Source organism: Lytechinus variegatus, chromosome 9, assembly GCF_018143015.1.
Source record: "Lytechinus variegatus isolate NC3 chromosome 9, Lvar_3.0, whole genome shotgun sequence".
Lineage (NCBI taxonomy): Eukaryota > Metazoa > Echinodermata > Echinoidea > Temnopleuroida > Toxopneustidae > Lytechinus > Lytechinus variegatus.
The window spans coordinates 21,811,376-21,834,727 of NC_054748.1; the positions used below are offsets into that span (position 1 = coordinate 21,811,376).

The following is a 23,352-nucleotide window of genomic DNA, read 5'->3' on the forward strand; positions in this document are numbered from 1 at the left end:
TTGATTTTCTCAATGGTTTTAATGTGTAAAGGCGAATGTATATGTACACTATAATTGGAGCATTGTGGCCCAGTGGATTAGTGTCTTTGAAACAGAGGGCCATGGGTTCAAATCCCAGCCATGGGGGTATATTGATTTTTCTTTTCTGTTTAATTGACATCATGGGTACCTGGTTCCTTTGTGTCACAAGGATGTATTGTTTGATTTTTTCATTGGTTTTAATCTGTAAAGATGGAGGTACATGTACGCTGTAACTACTGAAGACATAAAGGGAAAATTCTCACTATAGTAAAATGATGTAACATTTACATGAAAGGCTTATGTACATAAATGGTCCAGGCTAGTTGATTTTCCTACCTCAATGAATTTTTAGTGGTATGTTGAGCTAAGGATATTCAACCCATAACTTGGTTTGATGAGTCCCATGTTTGAGCCATATACTACATGTAGTACTTGTATACCTTCACTATAATAGCAGAATTAGCTTAAGAACTCTTTGCCATTGTCTATAATCCTTATTCAATGTAAAATATTTAATGGGATGTAAATAAGCAGCTAAAGTAGGTTCAACAGAATTATCATATTAGTACAGGGTGTGTCATAAAATCATACCAACTGCGTTGAAGATGTGTTGAATAAATTTGAATTGAGTTGAATTAAAATGAAGATGACAGTGGAACATAAGAAATTATTGAATATCACTATATTACTACAGGGTTTATCATAAAATTGTCATTCTGGCTATGTGGAAGATGAATATAAAAATGTTCTACCATTGATTTTTATACTAATACAGGGTGTATCATGAAATCCTCATACCAGCTGTGTGGAAGACAAATGTGGAGAAATGGGAGATTGAGACACTCCAGGCCATAGTAGCTGAAGAGGAAGACCCTGTACATTCAGGTAAATATTCAAATCAACTTATGTCTCTCTGTAAAATATTGGTACAATACAAAGAATGAAAAGATTTATAGATAACAGTATATGGATTATGTAAATAAATGTATAGTATAGGAAAGCGTAAAGTAAAGTGAATATGAGGGTACAGTGAAAAAGCTGCTCCTTGATTTATATTTATCATTTGTCATACAACCAAATCTTACAATAAATAACCTGACATCGTATGAAACAAAACATGACACAATCAAGAAAAATATGAAGGATATTAATATACAAGGCAAGCTTATTTATTAAACGAGCTATGTTTCTCGCTTTTCAGTTTCACCCTTGGTTTAAATCAGAATCTGCTGTGTAATATTTCTCTTCTTCCCCTCTATTGTGTCCTTCTTATCTTCCCCACCCCTACTTATCTACCTCACCCTATACTCTGTTGAATCTCCTTTTCCCCTTTTCTCTATACTCTGAGGCCCGTTACACAAAGCTTAGCAATGATTGTCGAACATTTTTCTATTTTCTTCTCTTTTTTTAATGTGAAATCCTTTGCCCAAGTAGTAGCAATAACATGCTCATGCTGTTTTTTTACTGCTTTTAATAAATCAAATGATAAAGCTTTCATGCAAACTCAGCTTGAAAAATCACTTTCTTTGGTATGCAAGAGCTTGTATCCCCGACGAGGGTGTCTCAGACTTTGGCGGGGACTTAGCCCCCCTTGGCTACTTTTCAGATTTTTTTTCTAGAGGGGAATATCATGCCTTATTACTGGGCATTGATCAGTAAGATTGCATACTACAATCTACTTTGTCAATACGCAGTAGTGCGCGTCCTCTTGGCATGATCTGACCAATGCGGCCATGCCTTTTATACCGAACGCAACTAGGCATATAAGTGTGATTCTAGATCATGCTTAAATCTTTGTGAAACACCCCCCCCCCCCCTGAACATGCCGGATATGACCAAATAGAATTTAGAAAAAGTGGGTGTAAACTACAAGTAGCAATTTGCAACTTATTTTCATTCTTTTCCCTTTTTTTTGCAGGATTGAAAAGAAGACATCACACAGAGAGAACATGTGGAGAAGTGTCACAGGATAGCAAGCGAATGAAACTAGAAGAAAAACCTAAACCAGGTAAGTCATATTAAACAGTATTCTTATTCAAGATAGTGCACTTGCCTAGAGTACCTCTAAGGCATGATGTGTAACCATTGTTTGTATACTGTGATGAACATGACCATTTGACTGTGAGATTTCAAGAAAGTAAAAGCCCTCCCAATAGTTGTTGAATATTCATATTTCACATATCCCTTTTTCATCCTTTGATTCGGCTGTGAACCTGCAAGAAAATGAGGGATGCATGTATTCTCATTTTTCTTGACTGAGTGTATGCATGTTAATGTGACCAATCAATTAGAAGCAGCTTTTACTTCTTAATAGCCCACAAAGATAAATCAATCGAGAAAAGCCCAATTTTATATTTCCAGTGTCACTACAAATGATAAGTACATAGAACAAATTTGTCAACATCGAAAGATTAATTTTGGTCATTTCACAGCGCCAACAAACAGCTTCTTCCAGCGAGTCATCAATATCTTCACCCCTCGCAACCAGAGGGATAATGAGCTTCAGGCTCAAGGGACTTCAGTTACAACGTCCCAAGATCAAAATCGCCGCGACACAAGACAGAGCCAACGTCTGACCCAGAAAGGTCCTGGGGCAGCGCGACCTGCAAGGCATCGGACAAGTTCCAGGGTCAGAGAGCTGGCAGAGTTGGGGTCGACTCCAGGAAAAGGGCTCAAAGGATGCAGGGGATTGAACACTTTAGCTTCAGAGGATCTGGTGTCTCCAAGGTTTGGCATGGAGCTTGGTGCAATGGGTGAAGCAAGTGGAACATCTAGAAGACACACCAGATCAGGATTTACTACACTAGGGTGCAGTCATACAGGAAAGGAAGGTTCCTTGGCAGATGCCCAACCGTTGGGTCGAAGACGGACACCAAGGAAAGTTACCATTGAAGCGAACGAGGTATCCTTCAAAGGTCACAGACAAGTTCCACTCACACCAAGTTCAGCTGGACGAAGCAAGATGTTTGGTCGTCTCCACGCAAAGGTATTCGGTAGCGAAGAGCCTCAAGGATCAACGCTTTCCCACCCACTTGAGGATTTGGCCAAGGCATCCCCTGAACGCAGGAGAACCCCAACAAAAGCTAGACGTGGTCTTGGGAAGTCACCAAAGCAACGACAGAGGACATCCCCAAGATTGTCCTCTAGGTCTCAAAGACAGCCGCCGCGCAGTGGCTGGTTGTCCCCCTACTGCAAGCAGTACATGGTGAATCCATCTCTTCCGACCAAAGCCCAATCACCACCAAAGGCATCCCAGCCATCCTCAAAGGCCAGCCACCTTAGCCCACCAAGAAGTGCAACACCGGACCTCGACTTCTTCCACCTGGAAAGTCCCATTCGAGGCTCGGCTGGCAACAAAGAGAATAGTCCGAGCAAAGCCTTCCAATTGGATGGCCAAATAAAAACGGCGCCCTCGATAGACAGCCTGGAATCCACTCCGGATGGTGTCCTCTCTGTTCTTGGTGATACCGGCTCACAAGCTTGGAGAGAAATAAGGTAGGAATTTGGTGCTCTCATTTCAGGCATCTTTTTCATTCCAATTTTTTTTTAATGTCATTATATATTTGAACGTGCATTCGAAAGTGAGAAAAATTTATTCTTTTTTATTTTTTTATTCAAGTCTATTTATAGGAAGTTTAGGAACCCGTGATATGATAATGACATTGAATATTGACATTGTTACTCCAATGAAAAGACTGTTAGGTACATAACATGTAAATTGTCTTTATGTTATTTATTTATAGTATGACTGTTTTAAAAGTGACAATGCAAAGAGTAAAATTGTAATTTGCTTGACTAAGTTGCATGTAATCTGTATTTATTTTGCATTAATAGATCCCCCCTGTCCGAAAGATACTCTACTCTGAATGAAAACAACAACTCATTGTTCAAGACCCCTTCACACCCGATGAATCTCAGACCCAAGCATTTCACACCAGGGATGTACAGTGCCAAAACACCTAAGAGTGAAGAGCGCCACCTACTGGCCTGGGAGAACCCAATGAATATGCCATCAGCCAGGCGGCTGGTTTGTAGGTAAGAAGTTCTCTTGGATAGGAATTGGATCTACTGAAATGTGATTTCCTCATGGTGATGATACTTTTCTTGGGTTTATTTTAATATCTCATGCAAATTTATTTTCTGTCATCTCTTCTAAGTTGTAAAGGACTTTTTTTCAGTATTTGTTATAAATATGTGTTTGTAGTCTTTTGTGAATATTATGTTCTTGCCTTGTTTAATGATGGTGAGGGGACTTTCTTGAAAAATCCTCATGTACCTAAGGGAAAGGCATCCTATATCTTGATGGCTACCCCCCCCCCCCCCCCCCCCTCTCTGTTTTTCTGTCTTGATTTCTTTTATCAATCTAACTTTTTTCCTCTTCCCATCCCCCTTCTCTTCCTCCTTTCATGTTTCTTCCTCTCTTTTTTTCAAGTCCCTCTGTTGCTCACATTTTTTTTTAGATATACAGTCTTCACTTTATCAATAAAAGTTTTAGCTTAGATATAGTTTATTCCCATATGCTACAAATTATGTGACTGAGAAAAATCTTGCATTTTTCCTTTTCCCCCCAATAATTCCCCTCAAACCCTCAAACATTTGATAACAGATGTATATCTCCACCTAATCTATTCTGCTTTGATATATGCCCCTTTCATGTACAAGCATAACTGCACCTCATTTACCCAGTCATTCTTTTCTTATTTCTAGAATAAACAAGAATGATTTCCCTTCCCCCAGCACAATGGCAGGGATTAAAATCTACATTGTATTTGTTCTTGTGCCCCTGAGGGAACGTCCACACAAAGAGGGAGCCCTTTACCCCTATGGTTATTATTGTCATTCTATTTGACTAACTGTATTGGAGGGCGCGATGGGGTTTTGGAATGATTCATGTGCATGTCTTTTCGGTTTGACATCTTTTTTAAGATGTTAACACAGCTTCCATTTTGTTCTCATGATAAGCTGATCGGGAATGAGATTTCAGGGTTTTTAAGGGAATAAAGGTTTAAAGGGACAGGTCAATCATGCATGATCTATAATAAACTTGAAAGAACCTCTCCCTATCTCTGAAGAAAAATAGCTACAGTTGCATTTTATTTTGTTTTTCATGAACAAAAATGATATTATGCAGTAACTTGCATTGTATAACCAAAGTCTTCGATTTTGGAAGAAAAAAAATGTTATCCATTCTTCTGTGTACATTATTACCGATCAAGTCCCAGCAAACACAAAACCCTGAAATTTTCAACGAAAACGGTGAGAAATTCCACAGTGAAATGTATAAGACTTTGCATGAAGCCAACATAATAATAATGATAGCCAATTTTTATATAGCGCTTTTCCCAGAATGGCTCAAATCGCTTTACAGCATATTATCACCCCGGTCGTTGGATTCATTTTAATCCCACATGAAAAGTGCACAATTTTCCGCTCTCTGGGGAGCATTCCTTGCATTCATCGCAGCCTCATTATGGCGCTGGCAAATTCAAACAAACAATATCTTTCGAATCCTACCGGGTACCCATTTAGCACCTGGGTCGAGAGTGGCAAAGTGTGGATTCAACGCCTTGCCAAAGGATGCTAGACCGCGGTGGGATTCTAACACAGGACCCTCTGATTACAAGGCGACAGTCAGAACCACTACACCACAGCTCTTCCACTTTAAGCTCTGTGTTTCTTAATTGAAACCTAGAGCTACAATAATGCTCATTTTCAAACAATACTTTTAATTTAGTGGAAAATCTTTCATGGCGAATAACTTTTCTTTCGCCAAATGGTAGATATAATGACCCAATTTTCTCTATTTTTGTGATAAAAATAGTCAATATTTTATTAGAGTTTTTTCTCAAAATATCTTTTGTAAAGTATCAAACTCAAAACTTTTTTTACACAATCCATTTGAGCCTAATATTACTATTAGAATAGATAAGTTGAATAATAAAGCCTTGTTCATCTTGTATCCAGAGTCACATCTTTTGTAAGAAAATTCTAATCTGCAAAACAAACAAGCTTGAAAATTTCAGTCACGGTAGAAAATTGATTATCGTACTTAATCAAGGATGTCGTTTAAATGCAGATGATTCCTTAAAGGAGAATGAAACCATTGGAACAAGATAGCTTGTGTGAAAACAGAAAAATCAAAGAAACAGATCAACAAAAGTTAGAGAAAAAATCTGACAAATAATGAGAAAGTTATGAGCATTTGAATATTGCGATCACTAATGCTATGGAGATAGCAAATTGGCAATGCGACAAAGATGTGTGATGTCACTTGTGAACAACTCTCCCCATTCACTTGAATTGCCTCTTTTATCACATCTATCGATAGATCATGTGTTCTTTCTACATGAGGGCATTTATTACATATTTTTAAGAATACATCATGGATAAAGAGTTTGTATCGTCATTAGAAAAAGCAAAAAGAGACATTTTGAGGGTATTTTATAGTCCACCAAAGGGAAAGTTGTTCATCAGTGACGTCACACATCCTTGTCGCATTGCCAATGGGAGGATCTCCATAGCATTAGTAATTGCAATATTCAAATGCTCATAACTTTCTCATTATTTTTGTCCGATTTTTCTCAAATTTCTTTATTCTTATTCTTTGATTTTTCTGTTTCTACACAAGTCTATTTGTGCCAAAGGTTTCACTCCCCTTTAAGATCAAATGATTTCTTTTGATGTACATATTTAAACAGGGAAACAGCTCCCCTGCCCCTGTGTCTTGACGAATGGAAGCGTCGTACGGTTCTGACTCTCCCAGTAATCAGAGGGTCGTGTGTTCGAATCCCACCATGGCCTAGCGTCCTTAGCCAAGACGTTAAAGTGATTGGTTAACATTGGTTTGACTTTTTAAAAATCTGAGCTAGAAGGTCACACTTGTCACCTGTGTCTGTGATATGTTACAAAAATGAAGCCCAGAAAAAAATTGCGTTCGAAAATAATGATTAAGTGCTTCAAAAATAGAAATATAAAGTGACCGGTAACACCATCTTAATTTCATTCCATACTCTTTTGTGTACTATTTAGGTGTCTATAAGACGCCTATTTACAAAATTTGGGTTTGCCTTGTAGTTTTGGCTTTTCATTCTCAATAATGATTGTTTTCAGGGTCTATTAGTTCTAATACATGCACTTGTACACACGTTTCATCTTGGTTTGAGAATTTTTCAAATCGGCTGCTCACAAAGTTAAACAATACCTTTAATCTATTTTTATACCTTGCCACTCTCCACCCATCTTACAAAGAGTTGTGATTGATCCAATCAGACACAACTATTGATGGCCCACAACGTCATCTGAAATGCCAATCTGTTCAAAATATTGTCTAGATACGATGTATATCCATACATTCATCATTCTCATGAAGATTCAGTGTGATTCTCCTTGTTTTCCAAATCCAAATCCATAATTTATTGTTCGAAATAGACATGAAATGAAATACTCCGAAAATTTGCTTTGCCCAATTGATCGTGGGCCCGGCAGCCACCGTGCAGCGCCAGATCGACGAGGCTCTATCCCTTTAGTGGTTGAACGCCAAACAGGGTAGCAGCAACTCCCATCTTTTAACGTCTTTTGGTCTGACGCGGCCGGGTTTGAACCCCCGACCTCCCGGTTGTGAGACGGACGCTCTACCAACTGAGCCAACACACCGGTTTACTAAAGGAGAATGTGCAAATTTCCTGTAGAATAAATGATGATATGGATGGATTTCCATACAGTTGAGATTGATTGGATCAATCGTAATTCTTTGTGAGACGGGACCCAGGTAGATAATACATCAAATTAAATTCTCATATTAAAAGTTAACAGAGCTGAGGGCTTTGAGCTTCAAAAAAAAAAACTCGCTCTCAGAACCAGCAAAGAGATTGTGGCCTTATTGTGTGGATTAATCCAGCACTTAGCGGGGTCGTTGATTTCCCTCAATATAAGGCGCTTTTGAAAGAATTTGTTATTGTTCGGGGCACCGCTGGTTGACGCAGAGGGTCGGATTGCCCCTTGGGCTAGTCAGGGTATTGGTAGAGATATATTGAATATTGGCAAGTGGATTGAGAGACAGAGAGAGAAGAAGGGGGTACGGACGGGGTGCTTAGGGAGGGAACGGGAGAGAGGGAGAAAGATGGCAATTGTATTTGTTACCAAAATGTGACAAAATACAAAGGGGAATCCAAAAAATATGAAGGGGGGGGCTTCTTTTGTCTGTAAACAATTTAATGTTATTTGATAAAATGATGTAGTACATTATCATTTGTAGATCTAATGACATGGTAAATGTTTATGTATAATAATGGATATAAACTACCTTGTAGCTTGTAGCAAAATGTTCGGCATTCCCACTACGAGAGGATGGTAAAAAAGATAAGAGGTAATACAAATTTTGATGGGAAATACCAAACTAATTTTGGAGATACAGAACTTTTATAATTGCAAAGGTTAGCAGCTCTACTTTAACACTTTCAGCTCAAGATCATGAATAACATGTATTACAGGCTTGTCATTACGAAACTTACTATAAATGTCGGAATTTAGATTCTTCTTGCTATGTCAGGCAAACTCTGCAATGTTCTAACTTTTGCAGAATCATATTTTGTGCTTAAAAAGGGGAAACATTGGTCAATGATTTGATCTGTTGCCTTTGTCCTTAACTTCTTGTACATGCTATTGCTTGGATATCACCCCTCCCCCTTTTTTCCCTTGTATTTGTTTGTGCTGTAGATATGTTTGTATTTGGATTCCTCAAAATTACGTTTGTACACAGAGCTCAGTACATTATTTTGCTAGCAAGCTTTCCTCATGTTCATGTACACATACACGCATTGCCGACTGATTTTGTTTTTTCTTCCTTGATATTTTCAAAGTTCTCCATGTTACAAAGTAGTTCCGTTCTTTGGGTGGATTAGAACGCATGTTGTTCTTTTCTCTGCCTGATGTTATCTTAAAATCTACCTCTTTTCTTCCCGATTCTTTGTGAGGTAACATACTGATTAATCAGGTGTCAGGATTGAGGGCTGTTAGGACCTCAGGCTGTGTGCAGAAATAGAGACTCTGTTTTCTAGCCCCCACTCCCCCTCTCCTTTCTTCTCTATACCCCCCTCCCCCCCCCCCATCCCAGGGACATGCAATTTTGCCTACTGTGTGTATTTTGTGCTTTATATACATGTACATGTGCCATCTTTATTATTGTTGTCTAGTTATTATTGATATTGTTAATATTGTTGTTGTTATTATTATCATTATCACCATCATCACTATCACCATCATCACCACAATCATCATCTTCATCATCATCATCAACATCATCATCATTATCATCATTATTATCAATATCATCATCAACATCATCGTCATTGTTTGCTGTGCAAACCCGTCACTAGAGTAGACTGGTCTGAATATGCAGTCTAAGGTCCCTACTGGTCAAAGACTTGTGTACAGAAGGTCCTTCTTGTTCAGGAAGTTTTATTTGCACTAGTCTTATGTGAAGACCCACTTGTAATGTTGATAAAACTTTTAATCAGGGTCAGCAGCAGACTACCCGATCCTTCCATCTCTTTCCCACTCTCCTTATTTTACTCTCTTTCCCTTTCTCTGTTTATCTATTTTTCTTTTTCTCTTCTCTCCCTAATTATTTATTTTTCATCTTTTCCTCTTTTTTTGTCTCTCACGCTGTTCTTTATCTCTCTCCCTCACTCTCCCAAACTCTTTTTCTCTCTTTTTTTGTCTCTCACACTGTTCTTTATCTCTCTCCCTCACTCTCCCAAACTCTTTTTCTCTCTTTTTTTGTCTCTCACACTGTTCTTTATCTCTCTCCCTCACTCTCCCAAACTCTTTTTCTCTCTTTTTTTTTGTTTCTTTTTCACTTGTCCTTTTCATAAATGTATGTTTAAATGCCAATCCTTTTTATCTTTTCAAACCCTCCTTTATAAACATCTCAGAATACCACAGTATTACTTCACCTGACTCTCTCCCTCAACCTTTGTTTCCATTCTTATTTGAGAATAGCGAGATGCTCTTGCTGTTTTGTGCAACATGTACAAAATGGTGTAGAAAAGTGCAAATTTCAACATTTTTATTTTCTAAATGAATTTCTCTCTGTTCCTCTCCATCTCCACTTTTCTTTCTGTAGATCTGCTAAAGCTCAGCATTCCTTCAAGATGTTCCACACACCGACCCCACTTCGTCAATCAAAGGTAGGCATAATGTGATAATGACTTCTGTTTCTGTTTGTGGTAACTCCCGTAGGAACTCGGCAGGACAGCATTTTGCTGGTAAATGCCAAGCTGGTATATAACCAATTACCTATGAAACATTTTACGTCTAGGTTAATCAGTCATAATGGCTGACGTTATAGACGACAGATATCACTCTCGGGCCTTTTTATTGAAGTGGAGACAATGGCAGAGTTGGGATTCGAACTCACAACCTTGCGATTATGAGTCCAATGCTCTAACCACTGGACCACACGACCCGATACTTGAATGTATCCAACAGCTAGTAGTCAAGAAACAGGTTTCGCAATCTTCTTAGATATCCCATTGAAACGGGTGTTGATACTTTACTCTTTTTTGGCCTGTGATGGTTTCAAGAAACAAATCCTGCATTGAAGTATGCGGATTTTCCACAGGGGGAGGGGGGGCAAAACCGTCGGCCAAAAAATTTGACAAGCCCCAAAAAAGGTCTTTGTCTTGCATCACAAATAAAGGATTTCATACCAGAAAAAAAATTGACAAGCAAAAAAAAAAGGTCTTCACTAAGAAATAAAGGATCTCGTACCAGAAACAAAATTGATAAGCAAAAAAAAAAGGTCTTCAAGCTCGTCAGGGGGGGAGGGGCAAAAAAGGTCTTCAAAACTTATCAGGGGGGGGCAAAAGAGGTCTTCCAAACTCGTCAGGAGGGGGGCAAGAAGGTCTTCAAGTTCGTCGGGAAGGGGATTGTGACTCGTCAGGGGGGCAGACTGCCTCCCTCCCCCCCCCCTCCCCGCAGGCACGCTAGTGCCCATTTAAGACAAAGTAGCTGCAAATATCATGGTACAAAAAGACAAAATGCTTTAAGAAAATGAAACACAAAGAAAGTGCATATCACAACACTGTTAAATGACTAGGTTCTAACGTCTTGGGGCCCGTAACACAAAGATTAGCAATGATCGAAGAACAATTTTCTACAATTTATTCCATTGACTACAAAGTACAATCAATCATGAAAATCGAGTGTACAATTAATCGCTAACCTTTGTGTTATGGGACCCAGATCTGAAAAATGGGATACAAATTACATAAATTTTCATTTTGTCAGAAAAGTTATTGTACTTGTGTATTCCTTTTATCATCAGGTACAATATTTAAAACACGTTTACGCAGTATGTCTGAAATATGTCCAGACGTCTTTAAAGGGGAATGAAACCTTTGGAACAAATAGGCTTGTGTAGAAACAGAAAAATCAAAGAATAAGAATAAAGAAAGTTTGAGAAAAATCGGACAAATAATGAGAAAGTTATGAGCATTTGAATATTGCAATCAGTAATGCTATGGAGATCCTCCCATTGGCAATGCGACAAGGATGTGTGATGTCACTGATGAACAACTTTCCCTGTGGTGGACTATAAAATACCCTCAAAATGTCTCTTTGCTTTTTCTTATGATGATACAAACTCTTTATGCATGATGTATTCTTAAAAAATATGTATTACATGCCCTCATGTAGAAAGAACACATGATCTATGGATAGATGTGATAAAAGAGGCAATTCAAGTGAAATATATACTAAAGTAATGGGGAGAGTTGTTCACAGGTGACATCAAACATCTTTGTCGCAGTGCCAATTTGCTATCTCCATAGCATTAGTGATCGCAATATTCAAACGCTCATAACTTTCTCATTATTTGTCCGATTTTTCTCAAACTTTTGTTGATCTTTTTCTTTGATTTTTCTGTTTTCACACAAGCTATCTTGTTCCAATGGTTTCATTCTCCTTTAACAATAAAGGAACTTGGAGGTGCCCATTTCTATGAGTTTGACATGTCTCATTCGTGAATGAACATGTAGAAATTTATAAAACGGACATACAAGTTCTATAATCTAATCAAGAGTAGTTTTGCATGTATGTAAAAAAAAATGAATCTTAGTCTCAAACCTACTTTGCAGGTGAACCAAATCGTATAGTTCAAATGCACTTTTCATATCAGTAGGCGTGGATCCACTTGTCAACCTATCTCAGTCACTACCAGAACATCTTTTCCGACGTTCTGAAAAGGGGAGCAAACATGGCTTTATCGCTTCCCAACAAACACTCTTTAAGTCAAGTCAACAGACGCAGAATTGGACAAATACTGCCAAAAATGCTCCCAAAATTGATACATTTATGGTGAATCTGGTCTCGTTTGGAGTTCATATTTGTATACCAAGTGGTGAATGTCTTTCTCATAGTATACTGGAAATCTTGGCTTTGTTGGGAAGTAAATGTGTAAGCGGCTTTTCAGTCTTGTTTTTGTATGGTCTGGGCTTTTCTCTTTTCACATTGAAAGGGAATGAATAGGTTTTGTACACACGCATGTGATCCCGAATGAACTTTTTGCTTGTATGTGCTTTATGGTCTGATTCACACAAAATTTGATTGATTTTTTTTTTGCTGAAATAACCTGTTTCTTCTTTTCTCTTTTCAACTTTTTTTCTTCTTGCTTTTGTTCATTCCTCATACTCTGGTCATGGTTAGATATTTAGCACCAAAAGAACTATCCAGTAAAATGAAAACATTTAAGTTTATTTCCTAAACATAAACTCTAAGTTGAAATCAGTCAATTTAGTTTCTCTCTCTCTCTCTCTCTCTTAAAGGTCAAGTCCACCCCAGAAATAGACAGAGAAACCCAAACTAGTATAACACTCAAAATTCAACAAAATTAAATGTAAGATAAGAAAGCTATGACATTTTAAACTTTTGCTTATTTTTCTTAAATCAGTGATATGCACAATTCAGTGACATGCAAATAAGACAGTTAATGATGGACTTCACTCACTATTTTTTTTTATTGTTTAAACTATACAATATTTCATTTTTGATAGACTTGTCAATAATGACCAACTTGACTTGAGCATATACTATGAAGGAATGATAATTCCACTTGTTCAGGGAGGAATTTATTGTTGTTTCACTTTACAATGAGGAGAAAATTAGAAAATGCCATATTTGATAAAAATACATCAGAAATAGTGAGTGGATGATGTCATCAGTCTCTCTATTTGCATACTGACTAGGATGTGCATATATACCTGTTTTGTGAAATTACATGTAAGTGCAACTCTTAAGAAAATGTCATAACTTTCTTATTTTACATCCGATTTTCATTAAATTTTCAGTGTTATACTTGTTGGATTTTTCTCTTTTTATTCAAATAAATGTTTTGTTGGGGTGGGCTTGTCCTTTAACTTGCATCCACTCTTCACAACCTCTTCTTGCGACCCTATTTCTTTACAATGATCTTCCTTGTCCTATTCCCCTATAGTCATATATTGTTTACATCTTTCTTCAGCCTAAACACTACTCTGAATGGCCAAGTGAATTTACTGAAGCATTATCTTTTTTGGTTGTCGTTTTCTTTTTAAGAAGGCACAACAGTTCAAAGCAGGTATGATGCTAATTAATTTTCAGCATACATGAAGAGGTAACACCTGGGAAAGCTTCTAAATGATTGTATTCTCCAGAACTCCATTTTCAAAGTAAACATGCTCCTAAACTGTAACAGGAAAGTTTCCAAAGTGTATTCTACAGAACTCCATTCTATACATGCTCCTAAACTCTTACAAGAAAATTTCTGAAAGTGTATTTTTCAGAACTCCACTCTAAAGTAACAAACTCCCAAACTCTTTCAGGAAAGCTTTCAAAATTGTATCCCTTATAAAAACTCCATAATGTTAAAATTCCCCTAAACTCTTACAGGAAAGTTTCCAAAACTTTATTCTTCAGAACTCCACTCTAAAGTAAACAAACTCCCAAACTCTTACAGGAAAGCTTCCAAAATTGCATCCTTCAGAACTCCATAGTATGAAAATTCCCTTAAAGATAAATTCCAGTTTTGGTAACGATCTCAAAATGACTTTTTACAGAATCTAATATGATGACCACCCAAGTGTCTGTTTGTATGAATAAAAAATATGTGCCAAAGGATTCTGGAAGAAATTGTGTAATTGCCGAGAAATAAGCAAAATAAGCGCGGATTCGGTCACTTCCGTCGGGTCTTTATTCCAGCAATAATGATACACTGTCCTACGTGTGCCTATCTGTGTTGGTGATCTTCAGTGTGAACATTTTCAGCGTAGATTTCAAGATTTCACAAAGTTCAGTTTATGTCACTGTACCAGATCTAGATCCTCAATGATATACTGACAATTAAGCCTTGTTTTACAGTCCTCATGAAATCAGTGTTTACTGCAACTACTGGGGAGCGTTTCATGAAAGGACTTGTCAGACGTTTTATCCGACAAGTCCTGTTTTATCCGACAGTTACTATAGTAACAGTGCTTCTCAACCAATCAGAATCCAGGAAAGTTGTCAGATCTGACAACTTGTCGGACGAAAATATTGATGAAACACCCCTGGAGTTTCTCTTTAAACTGTATCCTCCAGGACTCTACTCAGAATTCTCACTATCATTGTTACTTTGTAGCATTATATGTAACTTACCTTAATTGGTGCTGCCTTAAAGGGGGTCCCTTAATTGAATGATAATATTTGAACCTTACAAAAATTTACTGGCAACAACATCGGGCATGCAGGTGTCCAAATGCCTGTAAAGGGTAGAAAATCATCTCATAAATTTGATGAAAACACAAGCGTTTGATGATATTAGCTTCTTTAAAACATCATTATGAAAACATGAACCTGTGTGCTATAATAATGCTGAAGTTGCTCTGTGTATTCTCTTTAGTATTGTTGGACCTGGGGGCCTCTTTCTTGAAGGCTTAGCCATTTCTGATGGGGAGCTGGCCCAACGTTGAAGAAAAATATTCTTTTGAAGGGTAGAAAACAGAAATGAATTTCATGTAGATGTTCTATTTAACAGTAAACTGCATGAAATTTCCCTTCTTTTTCTAGTATCAGTTTTATTTTGTTTTTCTTTGTTTGTGAATTCTTTTTATCATATTTCTGAAAACTTAATTGTCCTGTTGCAGTTGCAGACACTTTTTTTTAAGTAATGGCATGACCCCCCACCCCCCCCCCCTCAATACGTTTCATTCTAATCGTTTATCCTGGTTACGGTTCCCCCCCCCCCTCACTCTTTCTCTCTCTCTTCAAAGAAATAGTTTAAGAAAGAAAATGAAAAACAAGTTACCGGGAGTTGGAATAGTACGGTAGATAGAAATTAAGAAGAGGGGTTTTCAAAGATTATATTAAAATAGAGAGGGAGGGATAAATTAAAAATACATACACCTGGGGCCCGTTGCATAAAACTTTTTACCTGAGAAAACTCAGGTTGTTTTTACCAGAGTTTTTGCCCTGTGTTAAAGTCAATGGCAGAAATCAGACTAACCTTAGTTGTTAGTTTTTACCAGAGTTTTCTCTGGAAAAAAGTTTTATGCAACAGGCCCCAGTTTGATGAATTAACAAAAGTAAGGGAGTGTGATGCAAAAATGAACATGAATGACACGTAATGCATGGATGCAAGAGAGGATAGAATGAGAACTAAAGGAAAGAGTGGAAGAAATGTGAAGACATGCCTAAATCTTTTAATGATACTTCTAGAGACACTGATTTTCCATTTCCAGAAATGGTCTTTTTCCATTTCTGAAAATCTGTAGTTCCGTTTCAACTTGATCAAAGAATGGAAATTCTGTTTTGTCACTGAAAAATTCCATTTTGCAAAGGTGAATTCCATGAATGTAAAAACCAAACAAAATTTTCTGTTTTGTTTACTGGTAAAACGGAAAATCACTGTCCCTATACTTTAATGTAATAGGGGGTTTCAAAAATAAAAAGGGGGATGATATACAGTATAATAGTAGGAACCATCCGTTGTAGTGAAAAGCAAAATGAGAAGGAGAGAGGAAGGGGGGCTAAGAAATCGATGCATACTGTAAGTGGTATAAATAGTTTAATAACTGTTGATAATTATGACAGACGGGCATGAAATAAAAAGAGCAGTGAAATAAGCTTGTTAAATCCGCTAACCTAGTAAGTAAATACATCGGACTAGACATCTTCACTTTATACATAGAGCAAACGTCAGATGTGAAGAGGCATTGAACACCTAAAAGCATTTTGTCACCTAAATGGATGCTCAGAGGGATCCTGAATACCCCAAGATAAGTACAAAGAGCAAACAAAAGCTGACCATTTCTCGGGAGCAGCGGCAAGATTTTTCAGTTTGATTGGGATATTGTTGGTCAGCGCTCACCCCTCGAGGGTGATATCCAAATTCCCTTTTATTGAAATCGTTGAGAAAATAGTTTCCTCTGCAGGAATGAGGGGGTGTTTGTCTGCGAGCTAGAGACCCCTTGAGCTAATAACGGGTGTCCCAACTTCTTGGCTTTGTCCCCCTTTATTCACAAAAAGGCATTTAACTCTGGATTGAATGCGCACTAAGACGGGGATTATTTATAACTGGCAAATGATGTCGAAAGCCACAAAGGGGAACATCAATCAATTAACGTCCTAATTGAATGGGAGGGAATTATCTCCAAAACAGGAATTACCAAGTTTGTGTATTTATTGTAGAATTTTGACAAAGATCTGTGGATATTATTTTGAGGTGATCTGTTTGGCTGGTATGAAATTGCTCGAATTCTAGTATTGACCTAGAATTTATGCATACGACTTGTATCTATCTTTTGAAAATCAATTGATTACATGTATTCCCATTTCTAGTCAAAGTATTTCCTTCATTATAGTCATTCCATACATGTAGTTTGTCCTCTTTCTGAATGGCTTTGAGCTAAATGCAAATCAACAAGTGCAGATAAGTAATATGACCAAAAAGTAATACAGTGCTCTGTTTGGATAAATAAAATAAATCCATAATTTATTGTTCGAAATAGACATGAAATGAAATACTCCGAAAATTTGCTTTGCCCCATTGATCGTTGGCCCGGCAGCCGCTGTGCAGCGCCAGATCGACTAGCCTCTATCCCTTTAATCGTTGAATGCCAAACAGGGTATCATCAACTCCCATCTTTTAACGTCTTTTGGTCTGACGCGGCTGGGGTTTGAACCCCCGACCTCCTGGTTGTGAGACGGACGCTCTACCAACTGAGCCAACACACGGGTTATAGAGAAGGTAACTTTGAAATTACCTTCTTCCTAGCTCAATAGGGTCACAATGTTTCATCAAACGATGCTTTGACAACTACATGTACACAAGATGTGATCACTTGTTTCTAAAATCAAGAATGCTTTCAGATTTTCTGATTGCCCAGGTCAGGGTGAAGAATATTTTGCTATGATTTATTAATTGCTTCTAGATTTGTTATTGATAGTTTTCTTCAATGTTGCTCAGAGGCTACAGAGCAAAATGCTGAAAGGCACAACTGATGGTCATACATTCGCAGCATCAGCTGAAAGTTGCAAAACACAAATGTTATGGTTAAAACGAAGTGTAAAAACTGTAATTAGCAGCGATTTGAATGTATTGATTTCAAATGCAGTCTAAATCTCTTTAACTTCAAGAAAAATATTCTGTTTCTGTTTGTGGTAACTCCCGTAGGAACTCGGCAGGACAGCATTTTTTGCTGGGAAACGCCAAGCCGGTATATAAGCAATTACCTTGGAAACATTTTACGTCTAGGTTAATCGGTTATAGTGGCTGACGCAATAGACAACAGATATCACACTCGGGTTTTTTTTATCAAAGTGAAGACAATGGCAGAGTTGGGATTCGAACTCACAACCTTGCGATTATGTGTCCAATGCTCTTACCACTGGACCACACAACCCATTTTGGCTCAAATTGTGCATGCTATGCATTGGACTAGTTATTCATAAATTCAAGCTTAATTCTACATTACAACCAACTATATAAAACACCCAGCGGCTCTTGCATTTGCCATACCCTACCAAAATGCCCCTTTTGTCACAGGGCACCAAGGCACAAGTTAAGTCAATCTTATCTGGAACTCTGATTGATATTAGAGTTTTCATCAAGTGACTGCTCTATTTGGCAGACTGCCTGGCTGGCGGTAGTTTTGGGGACGTGTGAGTTTTTTTGTCCAATTATAACCTCTCTGTGAAATGAATAAATAAAGACAGGTCTTGTGGTTGTGTGTACTTTTGGTGTTTCACTGAAAGAGAACGGTTATTTGTGAGCTTTTGACCCATGATCTGACAGATGTAGACCTTTATTCTTTTTCTAAGGTGTCAAATGCTTGTTCTATTTGCAATAGTAGACTTTAATTGCTTTCCTTCTTTGATTATGCATCAATTCTTTCTTCTTAATTATTTAAGGTAGGAAATATTTCATTGGGAACCAAGCAATCAAATGTCTATTATGTACCTAGGTTTTTGAAAGAGGTGATATGGGTTCAAGCCTCACTAACTTAGGTTGTTTATCTGTCTTCCATATTTATTTTGATACTCGGCCCAGATGATGAGAATTAGATGGGATTCTGGAATTGGCATTGTTTTGTCTTTGCATGTCTGCTAGAATTTTTTATTTCAAGTCATTGACTTGAATAATTATGCAATGTTTAGGCTTCTGAGCGCAGAATTATTACATTGCAGCTAGTGCATTGAAACTGGCATTCATTCATGCTGTATTTTCCGGTAGGTTTTCATGTCCAAGTTCAATTTAAAAAAAATTCCCTTTTCCATTTTTATTTTTTTTTAGGTATTTTTGTCTCCAACCAGCTGAGATTATGAAGTTGAGCATCTTAAATGAATGTACTCTTGCAATCCTTAAAGGTTACTCAAATTCAAGTTTATTTTTCAAAAACTTGGTGCTACACTCTGCATTTATAAAAGAAAACAAATAATAAACCCCCACATAATAAGAAACCCTTGACCGCAACCAACGCTGTGAAATAGAGTTTGTTATTTGTTGTAAAAGCTTCACAAAAGTGGTGTTTCTTGGCGTTCTAGATCTAGGGGATAATCCGAAATGTGATATGAGCAAAAATGAAAATTGTATAATAGGCCTATTCTTATTTGTTTGTGTGGCGAAAGGTTAACGTCTGCATGGTTTAAATTGTGGATTGGTTTGTGATTGATATGAAGTTTTAATGGTTCTCTCCACTGAATCAACACAATCTTACTTCCTTTTTATGTAGGAAGTGTATTTGTTTGGGGAAGCATGGCATTTGGTGAGAAACAGACTTCGGGCGATAAAAGAAGTACCATTTTTCCTTATTGTGCATAGTATTTAACAATTTTTTAATCACTGTTATGTTTTGCTTGAAGAGTGTAAAGGCCAAATGTCCATCCACATTTAATAAAGTTTCAACTTGAACTATCACATGATGTAAAATACTGAAAATTATAAAGGAAATGTATATATTTATTAATCAATAATTGATTTCGGAAGTCTTGCATGTCTTTGAACTTTTTAATGTAGTGTCTTTTCCATCAGTCATTTCCATCTCCTTTTATAATTTTTCCCCTATTTTACCCCCCCCCCCTCGCTCTCTTGCTCTCTTTAGGTCCTGGACCTATCAAGTCCAGAGTTAGAGTTGACCACCCTGAGCTTTGCTTCACCGTCCGCTACCCTCAATCTCAGCGGAATGAACTTAGAAAATTAAATCAGATTTCTAATCTCTCTCTCTCTTTAGGTCCTGGACCTTCATCAGAGTTTCAACTTATCTAGTCCAGAAGTAGAGTTGACCACACTGAGCTTTGCTTCACCTTCTGCAACCCTTAATCTCAGCGGAATGAACTTAGACAATTAAATTGGATTTCTAATCTCTCTCTTTAGGTCCTGCACCTTCATCAGAGTTTCACCCTATCTAGTCCAGAGGTAGATTTGACTACCCTGAGCTTTGCTTCACCGACGGCTACCCTCAATCTCAGCGAAATGAACTTAGATGATTAGAAAGCATATCTATCAAATGACTATGGATGTCTAACGCTGTCTCTCTCTCTCTGTCTTCTCTCTCTACTAGGTCCTGGACCTTCATCCGAGTCCCAACCTATCTAGCCCAGAAGTAGAGTTGACCACGCTGAGCTTTGCTTCACCGACGGCTACTCTCAATCTCAGCGGAATGAACTTAGATGATTAATAATAATAATAATAATATAGGATATTTATATTGCGCACATTTCCACCTTGTTAGGTGCTCAAGGCGCTCCTATATTACCCGGCTAAGCTAGGCGTTCATAGCGCACACAGCTTCTTAAGGAATTACTTCCTACCGGTACCCATTTACCTCACCTGGGTCGAGTGCAGCACATCGTGGATCAGTTTCTTGCTGAAGGAAATTACGCCATGGCTGGGATTCGAACCCACGACCCTCTGTTTCAAAGTCCGAAGACTAATCCACTGGGCCACAACGCTCCACAGAAAGCATATCTATCAAATGACTCCATGCATGTAAGACAGGTGAATCGTAGATGTTCAATAATGATGATAATATTGATAAAAATGCATTTACGTAGAGATTCTATACACAGAAAACTACTTTGTCATTGGATGGTTCATTTGGTTTACCATCACTTTACATGCCTAACCTGTTTATTAACCTAAATTCCATTTGACAAAGTGCAGATAACTTAGTACACAGTGTATAAATTAGACCATCTGGCTTTAGACTAAATAACAATTAGACTGAGTGGGTATTAGACCAACTGTAGCATTTGACTCACTTATCATTGGCAAAATAGGTTTAGCCTATGCGGTATTAGACAGTGTATTTAAGAAGTGGGCCAACTGCTTTTAGACCAAGTTAAGATACATGTAAAACTTTGTTTCGAAAACAGGGGTCCATGTAGAAAAAGAACTCTCCACACTGCAAAAACATCACTCATAGCTGATAGCTTTTAATAATTAAAAATTTTATGCCTGTAATATAGTTGCTATGAACCTGTTAAATCAGACATCGAAATGCTTTTCTTCTTTTTTAAGTACATCATCAGTATTTCAAACATTCCTACTCACCTTTTACATTGAAAAAGAATATAGAGAATGTGTTTGATTTAAGAAAAGGTTCTAGTTTTTTATTACAGTGTATTTAAAAAAGTAATACATGTACCTGCTTTATACATTTTTAATGAAGAAATTACGTATTTTGTTTCTGTGCCTTTCATATTTTGAAATAGATTTTTCGACCATTGAAAAAGATAATCTCTCCACTACATGCATTTATAGTATTGTTAAGATATTATTAAGATAATGTTAAGATTTGTATATTATGTAACAAAGTTGTAACATGTATTTTCTAAACAAATTGGTATACTTTTAAAATCTATATCTTTTAAGTAGAAAATCTTATTTGAATATGCTAATTTCAGTGCAATGACATTATTTTAAGTATCACCAAAGTGCAAAGTAAGGATTGTTTTATTATGAATATGTGTATATTGTAGTGTAGCTTTACTTGTTTGTATAATAATGTGCACTTTCTAACTTGAGAGGGAAGAAATATTGTCAAAGAGTAATATGTATGTATATGTAATTTTCATAACCACCATTATCAGTAAGATAATGTTCTTGATGCAATTACACACAAATATACACAAATATAAGCATCTCTTATGAACGAATTCCATAATTAATAATAATTTGCATGAGAACCACGATTGTTACAGCGGGAAATCAGACAATTCAATGTTAATTTCTTAATTTTTAAATCAACATACCTGTACATAATCTTTCTATAAAAAAAAGTATGAAAGGGTCCGCAATTGGGCATGCTTAAAGAAACAAACTTTATAATAGCCGCAACAGGATTATTTCGTTAATTTATCATTTTATTTTCCAAGGTTTTGTAGTTAAGATCCCTGACTAATTAATTGAATAGGTATGTTTATATGTACGCGTACCTTTTTTGTATAACTACACATACATCATGTGCATTGTAACATGTCACAAAATGAAATGCAATTGAAAATTCACATGTATACACTTTGCTCATTTCTGTTGCTTGTTTCGCTGAATCAAATACAATTCAACTATCACAAACTCATGATGCTTGACCTTAATGTTCATTTTATTTCAAGTCATGGCTCCACACCTCACCTCAATTTATTATATATTTTGTAACTATTATTATCAACATTCCTCTCCGATATTAAAATTTAAAACAAAATTTTTCTTTATTTAAATTGCCTTTGAAGAAGTTTTAATGTTGGAATGCTATATTATATAAGGAACACAAAAACATCCACCATTTCCATACAGTAATAACAAAACTTGACCAAAACTTTTGCTCGTTGGTGTAGGGTGTAATTTTAGCACCTCGGATGTGATCCTCAAGCGACACCAACTGGTCTTCATTTTAACACCCAACACTGTAAAAAAAACTGGTGTTAAAACTGACACCAATTGGTGTTAATAGAGGACCACATCCTGAGGAGTTAAAATAACACCCTAGAGATTGAACATAACACCAAAGAGTGTAAATGTAACAACCATAGGTGTTGTAATAACACCTGTAGGTGTAAAACTAACACCACCAATTTAACACCGGTGTAAAATAACTGGTGTGGTCCTCTATGTACACCGGTTAACACCACAATTTTTGCTGTGAAGACTTTGAGTGTTGTCTTCATTACACCCTCCCATTTTGACTCCAGGATTAATTGCTTGAAATATATTTGGAGTAAAATTGTTGATTGGTCTAAACCCGCTTAATCTACTTCCCTTTTGGACTCTCATTCCACATGGGCTACTCCTACTTCGTCTCTCGCTACATTCTCAAATTTGTCTAATTTCCAGTTAGGATGCATACATTGGCCCGTATTCTGAAATCGGGTTTGACTAAAACTCAGGTTTAAAGTTGTCGTTTAAGTATGGATGGCCCATTGTTACATAAATCGCCAACAATAGATATATCATACTTCAGCTCATTTGGCTCTCAAATCATTCATGATTGTCTCGGAAGTATAAATAGATGATTGTCTTCACCAGCGATGAATCAGGAAATAGCACATTAAATATAAACAACTTTATAAAAAAAAAATTACACTTTTGGCTTCCTATAATATTAGCACGGAGTTAGACCAGGGAAGTGTTTCCCTGGTTAGACCATGGTCTAAGCAGGGTTAGAACCCGACTTCAGAATACGGGCCTATGGCAATGAGGCAAAAATATTAGTAGACGAACTGGTTATAGACGATGAATCAGGAAATAACACAGTAAACACAAGAAACATACAACTTCATAAAAAAAAATGTTGATACTTTTGGCTTCCCATACTTAAACTA

The 23,352-nt window shown here is 37.1% G+C and overlaps 1 protein-coding gene across 1 annotated transcript in view; it reads left to right on the plus strand.

The window, feature by feature from the left end:
• LOC121421375 overlaps positions 1–20,210 on the plus strand; it is a 28,724-nt gene extending 8,514 nt beyond the window's left edge. The window contains exons 9-14 of the mRNA XM_041616073.1: positions 797–906; positions 1,940–2,029; positions 2,454–3,516; positions 3,856–4,056; positions 10,145–10,208; positions 20,094–20,210. Of these exons, the coding sequence (XP_041472007.1) occupies positions 797–906; positions 1,940–2,029; positions 2,454–3,516; positions 3,856–4,056; positions 10,145–10,208; positions 20,094–20,210 (1,645 nt within the window). The remainder of the gene's footprint in view (positions 1–796; positions 907–1,939; positions 2,030–2,453; positions 3,517–3,855; positions 4,057–10,144; positions 10,209–20,093) is intronic.
• Positions 20,211–23,352: the final 3,142 nt, after the last annotated feature.